The 21,432-nt window shown below is 35.2% G+C and overlaps 2 protein-coding genes and 1 long non-coding RNA gene across 7 annotated transcripts; 2 read left to right on the top strand and 1 right to left on the bottom strand.

Moving 5' to 3' along the window:
* On the top strand, positions 4,807 to 13,309 carry LOC107641202 (formin-like protein 13). Of its 5 annotated transcripts, none has more exons than XR_002350428.1 (16): positions 4,809 to 5,134; positions 5,408 to 5,981; positions 6,571 to 6,792; positions 6,907 to 8,282; positions 8,380 to 8,503; positions 8,994 to 9,065; positions 9,269 to 9,367; positions 9,469 to 9,510; positions 9,711 to 9,791; positions 9,873 to 9,923; positions 10,039 to 10,120; positions 10,251 to 10,345; positions 10,519 to 10,590; positions 10,679 to 10,795; positions 11,327 to 11,924; positions 12,871 to 13,309. XR_002350428.1 is itself a non-coding variant. In XM_021106258.1 (15 exons), the coding sequence occupies exons 1-15, from the start codon at positions 5,062 to 5,064 to the stop codon at positions 11,483 to 11,485; spliced, it is 3,363 nt and encodes a 1,120-aa protein (XP_020961917.1). In that variant the 5' UTR covers positions 4,809 to 5,061; the 3' UTR covers positions 11,486 to 12,376. The 5 variants fall into 5 exon arrangements, 1 of the variants encoding a protein (XP_020961917.1); XR_002350426.1 differs by having other exon boundaries at positions 5,284 to 5,981; positions 12,949 to 13,309; XR_002350423.1 differs by having other exon boundaries at positions 5,284 to 5,981.
* Positions 13,282 to 15,993, bottom strand: LOC110264355. Its single transcript, XR_002350430.1, has 2 exons — positions 15,917 to 15,993; positions 13,282 to 13,913 (listed from the first exon to the last, which is right to left on the bottom strand). It is a non-coding gene; the product is annotated as an uncharacterized LOC110264355 (long non-coding RNA).
* LOC107641191 (reticulon-like protein B21) lies at positions 15,888 to 21,202 on the top strand. The gene is made up of 9 exons (XM_016344699.2): positions 15,888 to 17,538; positions 17,624 to 17,683; positions 17,792 to 17,894; positions 18,006 to 18,080; positions 18,294 to 18,438; positions 18,531 to 18,600; positions 18,696 to 18,761; positions 19,944 to 20,066; positions 20,725 to 21,202. Exons 1-9 carry the CDS (start codon positions 16,476 to 16,478, stop codon positions 20,904 to 20,906), a joined length of 1,887 nt encoding a protein of 628 aa, XP_016200185.1. The 5' UTR covers positions 15,888 to 16,475; the 3' UTR covers positions 20,907 to 21,202.

Here is a 21,432-nt window from a genome sequence, read left to right as displayed (position 1 = left end):
TTTTCATCCACTTCATATCATTTTCAATTAGTTAAAATAATATAGCACATCTCTTTTCAAAACAAGAATTTTGGGTTTTTTTACCGTTGATTTCTGTGTTGTAATTCATTTTCTAATGAAATGCATTTACCTTGGCTTTGGGGAAAAAAAAAAAAACTAGAATCAACATAACGAGAATGTAATTGGGCAGGAGCATGAGATGAGTCTTAGGCTTGTGTCTGTTTTTTAACAAGGCCTAGACCAAAATAAAAGAAGGCTTGGATGTTAATCCAACAGCAACTTTTCTCCGTCATCAATATTGGGCCAACCATTCGTGGTTTCTTTTCTCGACCAAAAATCATTATGTATAAAAATGTTGACAACTTCCGACCAAACACTACAGGTTAAGACAATCTACAACTACCAATAAGGGTGGCAACATGTACCCTATCTGTGGGTACCCAATCCGACTCTATCCGATCAGGTAGGGTTGTCAACCCAATCCGCAACGGATAGGGTAGAGTGCTGGGTTCTTGTGCGGGTCGAATAGGGTGTGGGTGGAGTCTCAACCCTATCCGACAAATCAAAAGATTTTTAGTTACTAAAAAAAGATCATTAATTAGTAATTTAATATTTTTTTTATATAAAAGTCAGTTCTATTTTAAATTATCATGAAGTTATATAATAATTATGCATCTTTTTTGTAACTCGCAAATAGAGTCAGGTATCCGCGGGTTAAGAACGGATAGAGTTAAAATTGAGATATTTTCAACCCGCAAATAAGGTTAGGATTAGCTTCAAACCCTACCCTACCATATCCATTGCCATCTCTAACTGCCAGAACGCACTCAATAATGTTTAGTTTCAATGTTACTTTCAGTTTCATACCACTTATATAATAAGGGGGAGCCTCTGGTGGCCAAAAGAATGGTGGCCAAACATGACTAAGAATTGACATTCAATAAACAGATGACATGTGGTATGTATCATTAGTAGATAGATTTTGTATTATAGACTAACGTATAAAGCACACAATTTAAAACAGTAAAAGAGAGAAAAAAATATTAACACCTTGTAACTTTGTAATTTAAAGAATTAAAAAACAGTGATAATAAATTTATGGTGATTTAACTAATACTTTAACTTAACAAGATAAATTTAAATTTTGATTTAAAAAATATGATAAAATTTTTAATAAAATTTTGAATTTAAATTTTACACATACGGATAATAAATTTATGGTGATTTATATAACAATTTAACTTAACAAATTGAATTAAAATTTTGATTTAAAAAGAATAACAAATAATAATTAATTACACATTTTAATTTATTTAATCACAGGTTTATGTTTATCTATTAATTTTAAATTTACGTGTTACTAAGATCTTTTTAAAAAGTAGCTATTTTTTTTTTTTTTTGTGTTTAGCAATCATGTTTATTAGAGTCAAATCATCATGATTCATTCAACTCCAAATTCTGCCACATGTCAAATTCTTATTTATTTCTTGATCTTAGCCATCTTAGCCACTCAATCTTTATAGCGACTAGAGACAAACCCATACAAACGATTCTCATATATTAAGATATGTTTTGCCACTTGGATGGATTCTTAATTAATTTCACATTAATATTAACTTTATGTTAAATCTACTAATTTATAAATATACCAAAATAATTAAAATGATAGTATCACAAATGGGAGGTAATCCCATTCCTATCAAGCGTGAAGAGGCAACGAGATTATCGGCCGTAGAAGTGAAAACAATTTAGTGAGTTGAACTAAAAACGAATTAATGTGTGCATATTATAACAAAATAAATGAATTGTCGGTGGAGTAGCTGAGAATTGTTTATTTAATTTGGTTTTATAATTAGAAGTAGGTGCGAAGTTTGATCGTTTCTATTAATTAATATGAAGTTCACACATCAAATTCACGTATCCACGTTCTAAACTCTGCATTACTTTAGTAGCTTTTTTTGGTCGTAGAAGGGTAGAAGCTAGTGTCGTAATTTTCAAGGAACTACAGCCACAACCCTTTAGTTTAGTTGCTTTGATTTTTCCTCACAGATTCCTCAAATCCCACAATAAATCTGGTTTTCAATTTACCTTGTGTCCCCCCTTTTTTGTTAAGACTTTAACCCTTTTTTTCTCTAACCACTTATAAAGCTTCAAGGAGAAGAAATAACTAATGATGAATGCCCCCAATTTAAGGAGTACTTTTATCACTCTACTAACGCATGAGTTGAAAAGTACAAAGTAATTAAATAAATTTAAAAAAAATAATAAATAAGTCCTGACCTTTTGTCCGCAGACATTTTCGTCTCTAACCATTGAAAAATACTTTTAAGTTCCTGACCTTCACAAAATTTGGACGGATCAGTCCTTCCGTCCAAATGCCTCATGGGACCAATCCGTCCAAATGCCTCTGTCAGGGACTGATCCGTCCAAATTTTGTAAAAGTTAGGGACTTAAAAGTATTTTTTAATAGTTAAGGACAAAAATATCTACCGAACAAAAGATCAGAAACCTATTTATCTTTTTCTCAAAATTTTAAGATAAAGTTAAAAAAAAATTGATATATTTTACACATGTATATTAAGTGTGTGTTTGGATTACAGTTTGCAAATGGGAGTTTGCATAAAATTGATTTTGCAAACTTGATTTTGATCAAAAGTAGGTTTGTGTTAAAGTGATTTATGTTTGGTAATTTTTGTATCAAAATGGATTATAATAAAATAAATGTTGTTTGGTTTTAAAAAAATTTATTATTATTTAATTAATTTAAATACTCATTTTTATGCATTAATTATTTAAAAAATAAAAAAGTTATTTATTTTTTATTTTCTCTTTTTTCTAAAAATTAAATAAAAAATAATATTTAAAAAAAAACATAATTGTACTATTAATTTTAACGTACACAAAGCATGACTTTTTTATGTAAATGCGCATGCAAATAACTTTAATTCCCAAAATGCGCATGGCTGAAAATGTTTTTGAAAATGCACACGGCCAACTCGCAAGGATCACAAACAAAATGGAAATAGGATACAGATCAAGGAGGTGTCCACGAAATGGGTTCTGGCCACTGACACAAACCATTTCATTTGTTTCAGGAACGAAATGGAGCACCTCACACATGGCACACACGAAATGCACCATATCACCCATGGCACACACGAAATGGCCCAACTCACATATGACATCCACGAGTTGGGCACTTCATGGGAGGCACACACGAAATGGCCATCCTCACGTGTGGCAGGCACGAAATGGGGAGGGGGCCAATCAAAGCAGCGAGTCTCAGTGTTGCAGTTCCTGTACGAGCATGCATTAGGTGATTGGGAGACAATTTATTGTTGTCTTGTGAGTGTGAAGCATATAAAAGGAGGTGAAGGGAAGGGAGGGGACCAATTCAAAGGTAAAAAAAGAGAAGAGAAGTAGTGGGTTGCATGAGAAAGTTTTATTTGTTGGTGGGGTGAAAAAAAAATTTTGTGCTGGAGGAATAATTTTTATTATTAAAAAAATGAGTGGAAGTAGAATTAATGTGGAAAAAAATCTTAATAGGTTGGATGAATTTCATATTTCTGCTCATTTACATGTTAAGGTGAGTTTTTTTTAATAAATAAATAAAAATTTGTTAATGATTAAAAAAATTGTTGTAAACTAAATAATTGTGTTTTGCTCTATTTCAATTTCAGCCGGCACGTGTGTTGACTCCGCATGGCACGCTGGTCGATGTTTTCTCTGTAAAGAAAGTAGATCCGAGTATGGAGATTAGGAGGCAGATGCTTGAACCGTATCTAAGAAGAGCCGGCTTCTATTATGCGTCTCTGATAAAGCGTTTTGAGTACGACAACCCAATGATTAGCGCTCTTGTAGAAAGATGGCGTCTTGAGACCCATACATTCCACCTCCCATGGAATATATGACCACATAAATATGTCTAGATGCCATTATGACACCCAAAAATTAGTAAAAGCAGCTTCTATGAGAGTGAAATTTTCGGAGAAGAGGAAAGGGTAGAAGAAGTGAGAATTAGAAATGTGGCTTTAGTTCTGCTGGAGAAGGGTTTTTATAGCCTAGCCGTTGTTTTAATTCGTGTGCAGTACACACAAATTTGTCACATTTCGTGTGCGGTACAAGAGATATGGAGTCTTAACTCGACAGTACACCTATTTCGCACCTGCCTGTCCAGAGTTCTTCCTTCCATTTCGCTGCTGCCACCATGAAAATGGGATAGCCATTTCGTAGGAGTTGGCCCTGATATAGATTATCCATTTCATGGACACCTTGAGTAAAATGGAGTTCAAATTTATTTCATGGGCACAAACCAAAAAATGGCAATGCGTATTTTTAAAAAGATTTTCAGTCATACGCATTTTAGGAATTAATATTTTTTAGATGCGCATTTAGGTTAAAAAGCCCACAAAACATAACATAGTTAATTAGTTTGTCAAGCACAAATAAGTTAAAACTAATAGCTTGTATTAGTTGAATCATTCTCAGTCATTTTATGGCGTAGTTTTGAATATTTGGGATGTTTCCTTTTGGTTGAGGAACAAAGGAACCCCCTTTTTCAACAAAACACAAACTAATCCAACGCTGCATGAAAGAGTCACAAGTGTAATTTATCTATTTCGCACCAAAATTACCCGTCGCGGGCACAATATGACACGTGTCATCTCCCAGAAGCTCCACGCAAGCGACCGGTCACTGTGAGTCGGTTAGTAACCACAGCTGCAGTCACATAATTCAGCTAAAAACAACAACAACAAAAAACTGAACGGAGCCACGTCACAATTCTCTCTCTCTCTCTCTCTCTCTCTTTTATTTTTTATTTTTTATTTTTAAAACACAATCTTCTCTTCTTCTTCCTCATCGGTTTCTCACTGAAAACAAAACAAGAGAAAGAGAGATCAAAAGCATTTCACACACTCACTCACTTTTCGATTTTCATTCTCTCATTCACGAAACCGCTTCTCAGCGATTAAGCGTAAGGGAAAAGATAACCCGGTTTATGTGCGCGCTGAATGAGAGTTTCCGTTTTTGCTGAACCCGAAGAAGCTTGTTCTCAGAGACATGGCTATGCTCCGAAAATTGTTCTTTCGAAAACCCCCCGATGGCCTTCTCGAGATCTGTGAACGAGTCTATGGTAACCTTCTCGCTCTCTTTCTCTCTTTATCTTTATTTAAAATGTTTGTAATTGCATAAGGTAGATTAATTCCAGGAACATTAGGTTTTGTAGAAATGGAATTGTTGATGGAATTGTTGGTTTCTTAACCAATTAATTGATTAATGTAGTATTTGATTGCTGCTTCACCACTGATGCTTGGAGCGAAGAGAATTACAAAGTTTACATTGATGGTATAGTTGGTCATCTTAGGGAGAACTTGCAAGATGCTTCAATTCTTGTTTTCAATTTCAGAGAGGAAGACACCAAGAGCGTTATGGCAGACATATTATCTGAGTATGACATTACTATTATGGACTATCCGCGGCACTACGAGGGTTGTCCTGTGCTCAAGATGGAGCTCATTCACCATTTCTTAAGGTCTGGTGAGAGTTGGCTCTCTCTTGGGCAGCACAATGTGTTGTTAATGCATTGTGAGCGCGGAGGTTGGCCTGTTTTGGCCTTTATGCTAGCTGCATTGTTGATTTTTCGGAAGCTTTATACTGGGGAGCAACGGACTTTGGATATGGTGTATAAGCAGTCTCCCCGCGAGCTTTTACATTTGCTGACACCCTTGAATCCGATCCCTTCGCAGCTGAGGTATCTGCAGTATGTTTCAAGAAGGAATGTGGCCATAGATTGGCCACCGTTGGACAGGGCGCTCATGTTGGACTGCATCATCCTTAGATTCATCCCCAATTTCGATGGAGAAGGAGGCTGCCATCCCTTGTTTAGAATTTATGGGCAGGACCCTTTTAGTGGAGACAAGAATCCGAAAATGTTGTACTCAACGCCCAAGAGAAGCAAGAATATCCGGTGTTACAAGCAGGTGAAATTAACTAACCCCTAGGCTTTCATATGGATTTGTTGCTCTGTTTGCTCCTGGGTCCTCTTTTTTGAAAAGTAGAGCACTCATTTCATATTTGAGCACTCTGTTTGCCCAATGTAGTCTTAGCTTTAAAGTTGGTAATAGTTAGCATTTCCAGCAATTCTTTCCATTGGTAAGTTTCTCAATAGTGATATTTTGCAAAAAAGTTATTTGATGAATAAGCAAGCTTCATTTAGGTGGGTCGTAGTCTTTGATACAAGAGACTGTTGCATCAATATCCCAAAATTCTAAAAGGAATAAGAGGAAGAAATATGACAAAATAAGGAAGTGAATATAAGTTCATATTTACTAGGTTTAACATGAGCAAATTTTGGTCAAGTTTCAACATGACTACTATTTTTCAGTCTTACAAAATCCTGGATTAGTTCGAGAGGGGCCCGTTCTATGAAAATTTGAATTGATACAATGATATGTTTGTTGTTCTAGAAAATATTGTGCCCCCAACACTTTTATTACTCGATCTAGATGCATATGGAATCTGATCGTAGATGTGTAATTATTTTGGAACTCCTTGCTAACTGTGCTGCAGGGAGAGAGTGAACTAATTAAGATTGATATCAGTTGCCATATTCAAGGTGATGTTGTGGTTGAGAGCACTAACTTGAACGCTGATATGGAGCAAGAAATGATGATGTTCCGAGTAATGTTCAACACTGCTTTTGTTAGATCTAATATTATGATGCTTAACCGGGATGAAGTTGACATTTTATGGGATGGTAAAGATCACTTTCCAAAGGATTTCAGAGCCGAGGTATATCTTCTTTTTTCTTTTTTCTTTTTCTCATATATAACCGTCTGTTATAATGGCTACATAGGTTAGAAATACCTAACTTTCAAATTTATTCTTTGGTTTATTTGGATGAAGATCCTTTTCTCAGAAATGGATGCTGCTGCAGCTGTTATGGTGGATCGCACCTCATGCTTTGAGGAGAAGGAAGGACTGCCAGTGGAAGCATTTGCCAAGGTTCAAGAGATTTTTAACTATGTGGACTGGTTGGACCCCAATGCAGATGCTGCACTAAATGTTCTCCAACAGATGACTGCTTCGGCTATCATTAACGACAAGTTGGATACAGTTTCTGATCAGCATGGAGAAATGGGCACAATGCCTCAGGGGAAAATGAGTAAGCAATCCCCGGAAAATGAGAAGAGTAAAAAAGGTGACATGGCCAGCAAAGTTGATGCTACTCCAAAGGCATCTGATATTTCTTATTTGCCTGGTTCTATGGATGCTTCTTTTTCCCCAGAAACACCTCCTTTACGGCCTGCCCGAACTAGATTAGGCAAAGCATTTCATGATTCTCTTCCCCATACAGAAGTCAGTCATCAACTTATTGATGAAACTGAAGCCCAATTACAAGATAGAAGTCCGTCATCTATTTCTAGGTTTGCACCTGAGAGTCAATCGTCACCTACCTCTTGTAGTAAGTCACCAACTGATACCATCACCCTGGCTTCAAATTCAGGTATTACTTCAGTTCAGCCACCCCCTGCACTTTCTCCCAGAACACCGTTGAAGGAGATTCCACCTGTAAAAACAAGACTCGAGTCATTCTCACCGCCTCCACCCCCTCTTCCTCCTACTCCTCCTCCAAAGGATCATAAACCAGCTATAGTTAGATCTCCTCCACCTCCGCCACGTCCTTCAAATAACGATCTACATGTTATAGAAGGAGCCCCTCCTCCAGCATCACCTGCTTTAAAGGAAGAGCCACAGATAAAAGCTAGACACCCTCCTCCTCCTCCTCCTCCTCCTCCGCCTCCTGCAAAGGATGATTCACAGGTTAGAGCTAGATCCCCTCCACCACTGCCACCTCCTTGTCTCTCTGTCAAAGCTGAAGCTCCTAGTACACCATCAGCAGCACCACCGCCGCCGCCGCCACCGCCACCATCTGCATCATTTCCCTCCAATAAGCCTAATCCTTCTGTCCCAGCTGCTCCTCCACCTCCTTCTGCACCAGCTGCCCCTCCACCTCCTTCTGCACCAACTGCTCCACGACCTCCTTCTGCACCAGCTGCTCCACCACCTCCTGCTCCCTTTGGCAAAGGAGGTTCAAACCCAAGCAATGGTTTTCCAGGGTCTCTTTCGGATGGGTCCGGCTCAAAGGGACGGATTCTGTCACGTACTATTAGTTCAAAGAATAATGGCAAAAAGCTGAAGCCATTGCACTGGTTGAAACTATCTAGGGCGGTGCAAGGAAGTTTGTGGGCTGAGACACAGAAATCGGGTGAAGCTTCCAAGTAATGTTGATTTGGCCATAGTGTTCATTTTTATGACCAATAGTCTTCCTATTATTCTAGTGTGTCATGTGCCTCTACATTTGTTATCTTTATGTAGAGCCCCAGAGATTGACATGTCAGAGCTTGAGAGTCTCTTCTCAGCAGCAGCCCCAAGTTCAGGTTCAACCAAGAAATCAAATTCCCAAAGCTCAGTTGGGCCTAAATCTGATAAAGTGCAGCTGGTAAGTTACCTCTGGTTACTAGTAGTACAAAGAGAGCTTATGGTTATCTAAATAATCTAGTTGTTTATACCTGAATGTGATAACTAAATCTACGACAAATAGTTTCTAGGAGCTCTATCTATTAATTGGTTATCAATTTATGGCAGCACCATATTACATTAACGTTTCAAGTTGTCATCTGTCAGCTTGCTATTCACGCCAAATTTTAGATGACAAGATGAAGTATAAAAAATGATAAAAACAAAATTGATTTGAAGAGAGTTACTTTGCTATTTCCTGCACTTTTTCTTATCATGGAATTATGAGAGATCTGTTGTTGAGTGCTGTGTTTCAAACAACGAACATTAATCTGTATGGTACTGTGTTTGAGATAGGTTATGCACTTATTTGTGATTTTATAACTGCTATATCTTTTATTTGGCCACAACATAAAGTTGGCACTAACTTGCTATATCATTTATATTTATTTTGATGTTATCCCTCCTTGCAGATTGAGCATAGGCGAGCATACAATTGTGAAATCATGCTTTCAAAAGTGAAGGTGCCATTGCATGAATTAATGGTAAGATTGATGTACCCTATGATGAGTTGAAGTTTTGACTGTGGAATTAATGTTCTCATTTAAAATAATGGCTAGGACTTGTTCAACATTGTACGCTTCATTGCTCTTTTCTTTTTCTAGTCTTGCTCATGATATGGAATATTCTAGATGATAAGTTTTGATAAGAGTTATCATCAACCATTGCTTCTTTTGAATGTTCATAGAGCTCAGTGCTAGCACTGGAAGAGTCAGCACTAGACATTGATCAGGTTGAGAATATCATAAAGTTTTGTCCTACGAAAGAAGAGATGGAATTACTTAAGGTTGGTAAACAATGATCAATAATTATGCTGATCTCAAGTTCCTTAAAATAATGAGTATCCTCTTTCCTTTCAAAATCACTCGACTTTTATCAATTGGACAGGGTTATACAGGGGAAAAGGAGAAGTTAGGGAGGTGTGAACAGGTACATAAGCTTTTATGAGTTTTTTTATGTACGGTTATAGTTTGGGATCTCATTGGTAGACATAGGATGTTCGAATATTTGAATTTAAGCAATCTTTAGAAGGTCCCAAATATTACTTCTTATCTTCAATGGTGGAGACTGCATTTCTACCGTGACTTGGAATGTAGTTGGCTTACATCTCCATAACATTCTCATTACAGTTCTTCTTAGAGTTGATGCAAGTACCACGGGTAGAATCCAAGCTCAGAGTTTTTTCATTCAAAATTCAGTTCCAAACTCAGGTAATTGCCATTACTTGAATCCTTGATAAGATTGAATTTTAAATTAATTTGCAGGTTGAATGACTCGTTATTTTTATGTAGGTTGCTGACCTTAGAAATAACCTGAATGTTGTGAATGCTGCAGCAGATGAGGCATGATAACTTCTTTTATACTCAAATATTTTTTATTTACTTCCTTTCCCTTTTTTTTTCTAATAAGAAATAAAATTTTGGATGCTTCTTTGTCATTCCTCTTTATCTTTTTCAGATCAGAGGTTCTGTCAAATTTAAGAGAGTTATGCAAACCATACTTTCCCTGGGCAATGCTTTGAACCAGGGAACTGCCAGGGGTAAGTTGAAACTTAAAACAAAGTACACTGATATAACCCATTGTTTGACGTCATTTTATATTGACATAATTGGTATTTAGTGTTGAGTCTCATAGCTGAGATATTTTCACACACACCAATGTTTTTTTAGGCTCTGCCATTGGATTCAGATTGGATAGTCTTCTGAAGCTTACTGAAACACGTGCACGGAACAAGAAGATGACTCTCATGCATTATCTTTGCAAGGTAGACAAAGTTACTTATTCATTGTTGTCATATTTTCTAGTTCCTGTTAAGTATTATGTTTCTTGTGTGCCTAATCAATTCTGAACTTCTGACATTAAGTCAGTGTAATGGATAGCTTTTCTTGTACTGAGAATTTTGCATCTTTAATGAGTGATGGTTTGAAACTACCATAGGTGCTGTCTGATAAACTACCAGAAGTTTTAGACTTCTCCAAGGATGTTGCTAACCTAGAGCCAGCAGCAAAGGTTCTGCACTTATCCCAGGGCTATTCAGTTGAATATGTTGTTGGGAATTGAATATTTATCACCACTGACTTGTAAAATTTTGATCCAGATCCAATTGAAGATTCTGGCAGAGGAGATGCAAGCTATAAGCAAAGGATTAGAGAAAGTTGTGCAGGAATTATCGATCTCTGAAAATGATGGTCCGATGTCAGAGACTTTCCGCAAGGTATATAGGCATTGTACCTCAAATTCTGCTGAAGTTTTTCATCAGTTTAATGTGGTTCATTCACCAACTCATCTTTTGTTTGAGTTCATCGTAAAGAGAGAGGGGAAAAAATATTGTTGTTCATTTTTTAGATTTCATATTTCCACAATTCCACCACAAAAAATGAATGCATAATTGTTTGTGAACTCTGCATAAACATATCTTAATTAGAGCCAACTGAGTTTGTAATCAAGTGCTGTCAGGAAGGAATAATGGCATTCTAGTTTGTGTCCCCATTCTGTGTAGGTAATCATTGAGATACTGAGGCTTGTTTATCATTGTTCTAATATGAGAGTTTCAAACCTTGGGCTTTAAAAAAATGTGGAAACTGATCAGGATAAAAAATGTGCATACCTATCTGTTGGTTAAATCCACTTTGTCAATAAGCATACATATGCCAATATATGATGTTAAGAACCCAATCATTCTTGATCTCGGACATAAGAAATATTGACGTTCTCATTCTATAATTTCTTTCTTTGTTCCTTTTAGAATTTGAAAGGGTTCCTCTCTCATGCTGAAGCTGAAGTCCGTTCATTGGCTTCACTATATTCTCGCGTGGTAGGCTTTCGTGGATGTATCTGTATGTCTTTGAAGTTTAGACCATATATAGGCAATGCTTTACTTGGATATTTATATTTTATAGGGTAGGATTTTTATTCTTTTACTTTGATTCTGTTATCCATACGTTTAGTTTTGTTTAGTTTTGCCTGCTACGGCTTGTGATAATTTTGAAACTTCTGCAGTTGTCAATACTCTGCTCAACTTCACTGGAATGTTTAACAAAGCACATGAAGAGAACAGCAAGCAGCTAGAGCTTGAAATGAAGAAAACAGCAGACGGTGACAAAAAGAAGTGTGAACAAGAAAAGATAATACCAGCAGCAATCCGGACCGGCAACGTCCAATGAGTGGTAATTGGATGTAACACTAGCTTCAACAATCAGAAACCACTAAGCATGACTAGCAATTTGATCGGAGAAAAATGGTTTCATGATTTTGGGAGTGCATGTATAGTGACACAGCACTTTTAGCTCTGACATTGAGAACCAGAACATGGATAGAACTACATATAGCACTGCAAAGGCGAGGTAACTTTTCATGACCAACTCACTTTGGTTGTACATTCTTTTCTCATCATCATCTTACTCTAGTTGTTTTTGGTTCATAAATATCCTACACCAGAGACGGTAGAGTTTGCATGAGTTGTGTTATTTTGCCATGCAACTGTATATATTTTTTCCTCTCCGCTCTGAAATTATTCATGTTTGTGCCCTTCACCCACCGCTAGCAAGACTGCTTTTCCATCTGTAATGCCATAGCATGTATTATCATATAAATAAGATTTAATTTTGAGTTAGGTGAGAAAATATAGACTATAGAGGGTGAAAATTTATGCAGTGGGTTAATCAATTCTTCAATATTAAATTATTGGCAAGCCAATAATTGGAGTCTATTGCGGTGGCCAGTGGCTTCATCACCGAGCATGATTTAATTTGTCCACATTATCATCGATGAACTATATATTAGCATTTTCAACCTATATTTCAGTGTTACGTAGCAGGTTGCAGTATTCACTAGCCACTAAGCCCACTGTTGATTTGATAAATTAAATCACCATTAAATTAGAGGATTGCTTTACAAATTATTAAGCATGCAAGTTGAATGCATCCTTTTGCTAGACAGATGCCAATATATTATGCACTACCCCCAACACGTGGTAGACTTGACTGACTTTATAATGTATAGTTGTATAGACTTGGAAAAAAATGTGAAGTTTATAATATTAATTAATGAAAAGTTGGTGTTATCCTGAACAATGAAAGAATAATCGATTATTAATTATAATTAATATATATGGTGCTTCTTGTTTGTGTGCTATGTAATGAATGAGGATTAGATATAAAAGCAGAAAAATCCGCCCCCGCCGGAGTTGGATGGCAGAATCAATTTTCAGACTTGACCATAGATAGTGTTTTATGGAGCCAATACTTGGTTAATTAAGTATTTTGATTATTGATTTGGGTACTTGTGTAGATCTTGGTGATAATTGAGACAGAAGATAGCACAGATTAATTAATTAGTGGAGCTTTGCTAACATAATTGGATAAGCAGGCACGTGGGTTGAGGATATGATATCACAGCATTTTTATACTAAAGACTATGAAGCATCAAACGGCACGTGGTGTGGTGGCGCTGAGGTCACGTGCCTTCAACGTTATACCTTCTTGTGGGGATTGCGGTCCCCTCTTCCTCCCATCTCATATAATACCAACAAGAATGATTAAAAACCAAGAGGTCATTTGTCTAAATTAATTAAAAGCAGTGCTTCAAGCTATATATTATTATTATTACTATTCTTTTTCACTTTTTCACCTTCCCAATTCATCCATGCCTATCCCAAAAAAAGTTGACTTATGTAGTTATGCAACCTCTTACTCTTAAAAAAAGAAGGCTTAAGCTTTTGCTTCTCCCATTTTAATGCTTAACCGATAAAGAAAAGTAAAAAGAAACATCTTGTGTAATGTGTGTATTTATACATTTGTTTTTTAGTGTACAAAAAAATTTCTCATTTATTTTTCACATGACAAGATTACCATGTGTGATTTTTTTATTATTCATGTAAAATGTGAGACCTAAGAAGGCATGATATTGAAGTTTGAAGATAAGAATTTACGCTTGATAATTTTACGTGAAAAATCAGTAATAATTTTCGTTACTTTTGTTTTTAACATAGGAAATATAGTAATTTTAGATCAGGTACTATTTTATTGTGTCTTATTTTCATAATGAAACAAATGTATTTGTCATATTTTTTTTTTCTTCGATAGATTGAACAATTCTCAATTTTAAGTATCACATAACACATCTACACATTTATGGTTGTAGCAACAGCTAAGATTTTTTTGATCGGTTGCAATCGAACCCGAAATCTCTAAGTGAAGAGCGAGAGACTATGTCATATGGTTAATTAAGGCTCCATAATGCAAACAACAACATCGTAATCAGTTTAGCTTCAATAATCTCCTCTCCTTTGAGTTTAATAGCATTTTCCCTTTTGACGTCATCGATACACTCCACTATATCAAACATGATTCATGAACAAGTAGACAAATTATCAGTAGTTAAAAACGAATTATCTAATATATCCTCACTCAAATTAAGAAAAAAAAATGCTAGTACTATCTTTTTTAAGCAGCAGACAGAATCATGGGAATTTGGATATATAGATCCAAGTATTGAAATCATGTTGATGCTGTTGGAATCATGGCCATAATATATAATGATGATTGATGAATAGTAGAAGAAAGCAAATAAAAGAGAATCACAATACCATTCCAAATTGTGTCGGTGAGTATTATCAAGCGTATGTATGTACGTATTTACATACGTATGCAAGAACAAAAGAAATCAATGTCGTCACGTACGTTAGACGTAAAATGCGGACTCTTAATATTTATATGATTTGTCCAGATCTCACATGCATGGCAGCATCCCTAATCCAACCAAAAAAAGAAAAGCAAAAGAAAAGAAAAGAAAACGGTGTGCCTACTGATTCATGTGGGGTGGGGGTCCCAAATGCAAAGCCAAGGTTTATTATTCACTTATTCAGTGTTCGTGTGATTCTTTATTTACCTTCACGCCAAACATTCCCACATGCAGTAACTTCTCTTCATGCATTCTTTTCTCTTTTCTTTTTATTTTTTAAATAGTGAAAACTCAGGTGCAGTCGAATTCATGTGAAGTTGATAGTTGAGAGTCGTTAGTTTCCACCTTTTTAAATAACTCTGTGCTTATGTTTTGTGGTATACTTATCAAGATATGAAAATTAGAATCTATTTTTGATACACAGTAAAAAATTTTGTATAATTATTCAATTAAATTTATGTATAAATTTTAAAATAATTATTTTTACTAATGTAATATAATAATATACAATTAATTAATTACGTATAACTCTTTTATAAAATTAAATTAATAAAACTAGCAAAACTAGAAGCCTTTTTGGACTGAATTTTGTGAGGGGTGATTAGATCAACATCAGAACCTATAATACATTAAAAAAAAAAGGGGTCTATCATGCATTATTAACAATTAGCATGCATTTAACAATTCTTTGTTCGTTCTCCATCTTTTGTCAAAAGGGGATAAAGTACAATTAATTAATTGATCTTTATTTTTTTCATATATTGGCGGTAAAATTGGTTTAGTTTTGATGAATTAAAATTATAAAGAATTTTACTCAATNTTATTTAGATTTTTGTACTTAAATAATTTTTTAAATAATAAATTTAAAAATTAATTATTTTTATCGATGTGGTAATATATAATTGAATATCGGTGTAAATTTTTTTAAAATATTGTTAGTGATGTGCAAATTTTTTGGTAGATATTAGTCACGTAAATGTAATATGATTTGAACAAAAAAAAAATTAAGTAGTACTAGAGCAAAGTAGCAAGTAGGAAGTTGCAGTGTTTGGAATCAAGAAAACACTTCGCTGACGAATTAATTCGAAGCTCTGGTATATGCTGTCTCCATAGTTGAGTGGCTTGGCATGTCACTAAGTACAAAAATGCATTAATTGCAAGCTATTTGATACGGATGCATATTCACAGTTGTTTTCGTGTGAAGTTTATAATTAAGAGACGTAGATAACAATTTAGTTAAATATGTCAAATCATCTAACAGTTTTTAACTAACAACTTCATATGTAAACAACTCCCGGCGAGTTTCTACCGTTAATATTATGCTAATGTGTTTGGGGATGTAGTCAGAAACTATGTAAACCTTACTTAACACCAATTTAATATTTGAGGGCAGGAACAACTTTTCATCAAATTATTAATATTTAGCACTAAATGAAGACTTTGAAGTCACATTATTTTTAGTTACACATACAATGAAAGTTCAAGAAGCATATGTAAGTAATTTATGTGAATCACGTTGTTACCTTTCTGATGCAATTCACATCCATATACACAGATAATGAAAAGAACAAAAATCTTGCAGAAGGCATCTATTTTCTATAGTATACATACATATATAAACATAACCAAAGCACAGAACTAAGCAAATACTTACCAAATAGAGTCTCAAAGGACATCATAGGATATAGGATTTCAGGACCATGTAGAAAGATGTAGTTAGGTTTATCATTTCTGCACGTGAGAGTATGAAATGAGAAAGAAGATCTATATCCATATTAGGAGAATCTATTCTATTATGTGCATAAAAAATCACTACACAATACCTTAATTATTCAACCCCACACACCCCTTCACAACTTTTCTCTCATAACATAACTGCAACAACAGACAGAGGAAAAAAGTAAAGTAACCATCAACAAGAAGAAGGTATCTTGCTCAATTCACAAACACACAAATATAACACAATCCCCCAATTCTCTCTTTCTCTTTTCTCTTTTTTTTTTTTACTCTCTCTCTCTCTCTCTCTGAGCTAACTTTAGAAAGGGATCCCAATGTTGTTGCACCCCACCAACCGCCATTTCTTCAGCTGAAAGCTTCTTTCTTTCTCTCTCTCTCTGTCTCATGCAACAACCAGCACACCCTATGTCCCATTACTGTAGTTAGTGATTATTAGCAAAAGAGAGAGAGAAAGAGAAAAAGGAGGATACTTAAATATGGATGTGAGCAGAAGAAGAGTTGGAGTTAGAAGCAGTGTGGTTGCAGGGTCAGTGTGGGAAACCAGAATGAAGAGTGATCAAGTTCGAGGTGGAGTTAAGGTTTTCAATGCAGATGAAAACGGTTCTGAAGAAGGTGGCACCGCCAGATTCAAGAGAACTCAAATTGGGGTTGCTATTCCCACCGGAAAGAGGAAAACTTGGAAATCAGATAGCCCTGATGGATCAGAAAAGACCCCAATTCACATTGCCAGAGGAAAAACAGAGCAACAACAGAGCAATACCGTTTCCTCTGATGAAATCACCCCCAAGAAGAGCCCAATTCTGGTGAGGAAGAAGATTATCAGGACCCAAGGGGCCAAGGAGGTTGCTGTTGGTGGAAGAAGCAGCCCAATTCAGGCTTCTAGAAAGATAAGATCTGAAGAGGAAGAAGAAAAAGAAGAACAGAATGGGAACCCAGATTCAGTTAAGGCTGAGGATCAATCTGTGAAGGGTGTTTCTGATGGGAATGGAGAAAGTTCAATTCAGCCGAGGGAGACAGAATCAGAATCCAATCGTGATTTGGCTGAAGAACCAATTAATGGAATTGATGAATCAGGATCAGGACCAGATGGTGTTTGTGGAAATGTCCTAATGGATGAGAATTGCAAGGATTTTGGTGTGTGCCAGGACAAGGTCATTTCAAGCACTTCAGACAATGCAGACGAAGAGGAAGAGGAAGATGAAGATATGGATGAAGCTGTTGATATTGAGATGGAGAAGAATAGCTTTGTTGTCAAGGAAATCAGTGTACCGGAATCCATGGTTGCTAATGAGCCAGAAAAGAAGGTGATTGTGAATGAACCTGAAAAGAAAGAGATTGTGAAGGAACCATTAAAGAAGGTGGTTGTGAAGGAACAAGAAAAACACAAGATTGTGAATGAATCAGAACCTAAAAAGATTGCAACTACACGATTTCATCAAAAGAATGAGAGGCCAGTGTCTTCCCCTATTACTGTGAAGCAATCTCCTCCAGTTAGAAGACAATCCACAATTTATCAGAATTTCCCCAAAACTAATTCAAGTAAGGTCTTTTGATTTTCGTTTTATAAGTTTGTTCTTTCAATCTGGATTTTGTGAAGCCTAATTGATTGATCATCACCATGCAGTTCCAAAGGCAGAAGCATACAGAAGCTTTCCACAAACCCAGAGCAAATTGCAGAGTCTAGGTGATTTGTTTATCTGCATTTCAGAATTATTATACAAGAAAGAAAATTGTACTCAAAATCTTTGATGTAATGTCTGGTATTTATTATTTAATTTATGTCATTCCTCAGTGGATTTAATCATGTGGAGAGATATCTCAAGATCAGCATTTATGTTTGGGACTGGAACATTCCTTATAGTATCATCTTCTTATGCAAAGGATATTAACCTGAGGTTAGAATTCCACACAAAAAAGAGAATAAATATCTTCTTCTGTATATACTTCTTTTGTCTTAGAATTAAGAGTAACACAGGATTAACACTTGTTGATACTTGTTTGTGCAGTCTTATTTCGGTATCTTCCTATTTCGGTCTAGTGTATCTAGCTGTTATCTTTCTCTACAGATCTCTAATTTGCAGGTAATAATCCAAGCATTGCATATTAATTAAGTTAATGATCATGTTTAGTAAGAATTTCAAAACAAAAAGTATAGAGATATTGACACAACGGAAACGGAGATGCTCCTTCTCTAAACAAGTTTGTGTATTCCAGTGTCTATATTTTTTAGTCCGAGGCTTACCGAACGGAGATACTCCTGTAAACTTTCTTTATTTGGAATCAAATTTTTCCAGGGGAATCATAGATGTAGATAACACAAATTATGTGCTGGGAGAAGAAGAAGCCATTTGGTTGCTAAAGTTGATTCTGCCTTACTTGAATGAGTTCCTGTTAAGACTTAGAGCTATGTTCTCTGGAGATCCTGGTACCACAATGAAGGTACATTATTATTTGCTCAATGATCACATAATTTCTCCATTTTGTTGCACTTTTTACATTGTTAAATCTTGGTAGTGCTTTGTGAATTGTAGTTGGCAGTTTTGCTCTTTGTTTTAGCCAGATGTGGCAGCTCCATAACTATTTGGAAGATGGCCAAATTCGGTAAGTTTTCTAAATTAGCATCTCAATGAAGCAAAAGATGCAGAAGCAATTCACATGTCATTCCAGTCACTGAATTTATTCTTTTTCTGCTTCAGGCTTCTTTGGAGTATTTACCCTGCCAAAAATCTGCTCCTTGTATTCTACACAGATAACTGCATATGGTAACATATTCTGAAATTCATATATAGTAGCATTATTTTAATGCATGCTTTATATGACACAACACTTTGAAATGTGAACAGACACAACCCAATTTCGATAAAATACTTGCATATTCTTAAAACAATAATATTATTCATGATGGAGCCTCACGTGCAGTTGTCTTCACGTAAAGTTAATAGTTAAAAATTATTAAATAATTTGACATGTTTCACTAAATTGAGATCTAACAATTTGTAGCTATTAATTTCACATAAAGACAAATGCACGTGAGTTTCCACACAGTAACTATAAAAGTTGTATGCATAGTGAAATTGTTCTAGAAACATACAAGTATTTTCATGAAACAAGTTGCTGCAAAATGGCAAATGCTCATTGAATGTGGTTGGGGCAAATTTTGACACTTAAATGTCAAATGTAAACGTTGCAGTTGGCCCACTATAGTTAGTTTTTTCATGCATATGTATTCATAAAACGGCTCCTTTGTACTCTTGATTTTATGGAGTGGTACTACTACTTCTATTACTGTGTTTTTCTCAGATCCACCATTCTAGATTTAGTGGGTCCTTTATGAAGAAGCTTTTTTTTAGGTAATGCTAGGGAGACAAAAAATCCAGCCAGAACTTGCCTTATTTAACATTCATTAATTGTCACGACAATTAATGAATGCTAAATAAGGCAAATTATGGCTGTTTTTGGCTAATTTTCTTTGGTTACCAAATATTTCCGTTTTGTTTTCCCTATTATTACCGAATGTATATGCAGATAAGGTCCAATTATGAATCCTCCACAGGCATAATTAAACCCTAAACTCACTTTAATGTAGTCTCTTTGGCTATTATCATTCATAATTTAATGCATCACATGGATAAGCATGAGCAACTTTTTCTTTTTATCCCTCACACAGTTTTGGGCCCATTAGAAGGCTGAGACTTAGGAGCACAATAATGAAATAATAATGGTCCTCCATATTCCTCGTGATCCCCACCAACAAAGTCAAATATAAATATTACTTTGTAGGCTTGTTATAATGGGCCATTCAATGGGCCTCCACTAGCTTTAAGGAGATTTAAATTTAACTACCAAGATCTTAAAAAAAAAAAAACCTTGCATTCAATATAAGTTGCATTAAGAATTTTGAATGACATGTTTGTTCATTAATTGTAATTGTTATTATATTTTAGCAAATTTTTGGATTCGTCGATTCCGGGACGCATGGGATTCATGCTCTCATAAAAAGGCTGTGGCTCTGGGCATCTTCGGCCTCGTATGGAATTTGTCATCAGTTGTTGCACGCATTTGGGCAGGTAACAACTAATAAATGTCTTATAATAAGGACTCAGTTTGAAAAGCTTCAATTTTTTTTGAGTCTTTGACTTACAAAAAGTAGTAGTATTAATTGTAGAGAGACTACGACCAGATTAGTAACTATCATGTAAGTTTCGCTTTGTTTTCCGTGGGCTTTTAAGCCCTCTTTTAATACCAAAAAGAAAAAAACTTAATAAATGTCTTTTTATAACTTGTCGGAACCAAACGGATGGACTTTAGCCTTAAAACTAGGTCCGTTTAAATTTTGGATTAAACGGACTAAACCCAATTAACTTGAAAAAATGGCACCCAAAAATAATATTTTTTGTTAAAATATTTTTTTAAAAAATAAAATAAAAAGGCAAACGGATCAGTCCGTTTAACCCATTAAATTAGTCATAAATGGTCTGGGTTAAAAAGTTATCGCCCGCGTGAACAAATTGAGTTTAAATGGGCCGACTCATTTTAACCCACGACCAGACCTAAACAGGCTAAGCTAGTCCATTTTAGTTGATAAAAGTAGAGATGATTAACGAATATTACATTTGGCATTATAGGTCACATTTTTCAAATGTGCTAGTAGTATAGTCCTCTCCACTCAAAGTGCTAAAGTTTTGGTGCCTTAAACATGAATAATAACATATTTTGCCTATGCAGTGTTCGTGCTATTTGTGGCGTTCAGATATTATCAACAACATTATTTGGTGAGAGATGAATGGGAGGAAGATGAAGCAGGATGTGATGAAACATGGCATGAACAACATGTTGGAGTGCAGAGACAAAGGCGTGCACCTAATTTAGTTGTTGACACACACAATAAAGTAAAGAAAGGATACTAATAATTTATAGTGTGTGTATGTGTTGTGGGTACCACATTTAGCAGGCTTACCCATTCGCTCAGTGACAATATCTTTTTTCATTTTCTACTTTCTCAAATTATTTTTCTTTACCTATATCTATAGTTTTTTTAATTTCCATATATTATATAATCTTTTAGTCATTACAAAGATTATTCAAGTTTAGAAGGAAAAAAGATCCATAAGTACAAGTGGAAATGAAAACCCACTTGGATATTTATGGTTTGTAATATATGAATAACGTATTTTTCTCTGAATTTTATTTCTCTTTTTGTATATATATAACAAGGTGTTTAATGCAAAAAAGTAATAAAAAAAAAATAAAGCTTAAAAGATGAATTGTATCAAATATCAATGAGTTGTTGATTCAAGAATTAAAGGCGAGTTTAGATCGGCCTTTACAAAAAGTATTAATTTTTTATTAAAAAACAATTTTTCTTTGTATAGAAAATATAAATATTATTTTTTTAAGTAGATAATTAAAGAAAAAGTCTAGAGATCAATTAGA

The sequence above is a fragment of the Arachis ipaensis genome, chromosome B01, assembly GCF_000816755.2.
Source record: "Arachis ipaensis cultivar K30076 chromosome B01, Araip1.1, whole genome shotgun sequence".
In the NCBI taxonomy this organism is placed as follows: domain Eukaryota; kingdom Viridiplantae; phylum Streptophyta; class Magnoliopsida; order Fabales; family Fabaceae; genus Arachis; species Arachis ipaensis.
The sequence above is the reverse complement of the archived record's forward strand: the minus strand, read 5'-3'. Positions and strand labels throughout refer to the sequence as shown.

Bases quoted from the DNA above. Each gene is read 5' to 3' on its own strand.
- LOC107641202 (XM_021106258.1), top strand. From the start codon at position 5,062: ATGGCTATGCTCCGAAAATTGTTCTTTCGAAAACCCCCCGATGGCCTT. The intron at 9,066-9,268 runs GTAAGATTGATG...GAATGTTCATAG, and splicing joins TGCCATTGCATGAATTAATG to AGCTCAGTGCTAGCACTGGA. The intron at 10,121-10,250 runs GTAAGTTGAAAC...ATGTTTTTTTAG, and splicing joins GAACCAGGGAACTGCCAGGG to GCTCTGCCATTGGATTCAGA.
- LOC107641191 (XM_016344699.2), top strand. From the start codon at position 16,476: ATGGATGTGAGCAGAAGAAGAGTTGGAGTTAGAAGCAGTGTGGTTGCA. The intron at 17,539-17,623 runs GTAAGGTCTTTT...ATCACCATGCAG, and splicing joins TTTCCCCAAAACTAATTCAA to TTCCAAAGGCAGAAGCATAC. The intron at 18,081-18,293 runs GTAATAATCCAA...AAATTTTTCCAG, and splicing joins TACAGATCTCTAATTTGCAG to GGGAATCATAGATGTAGATA.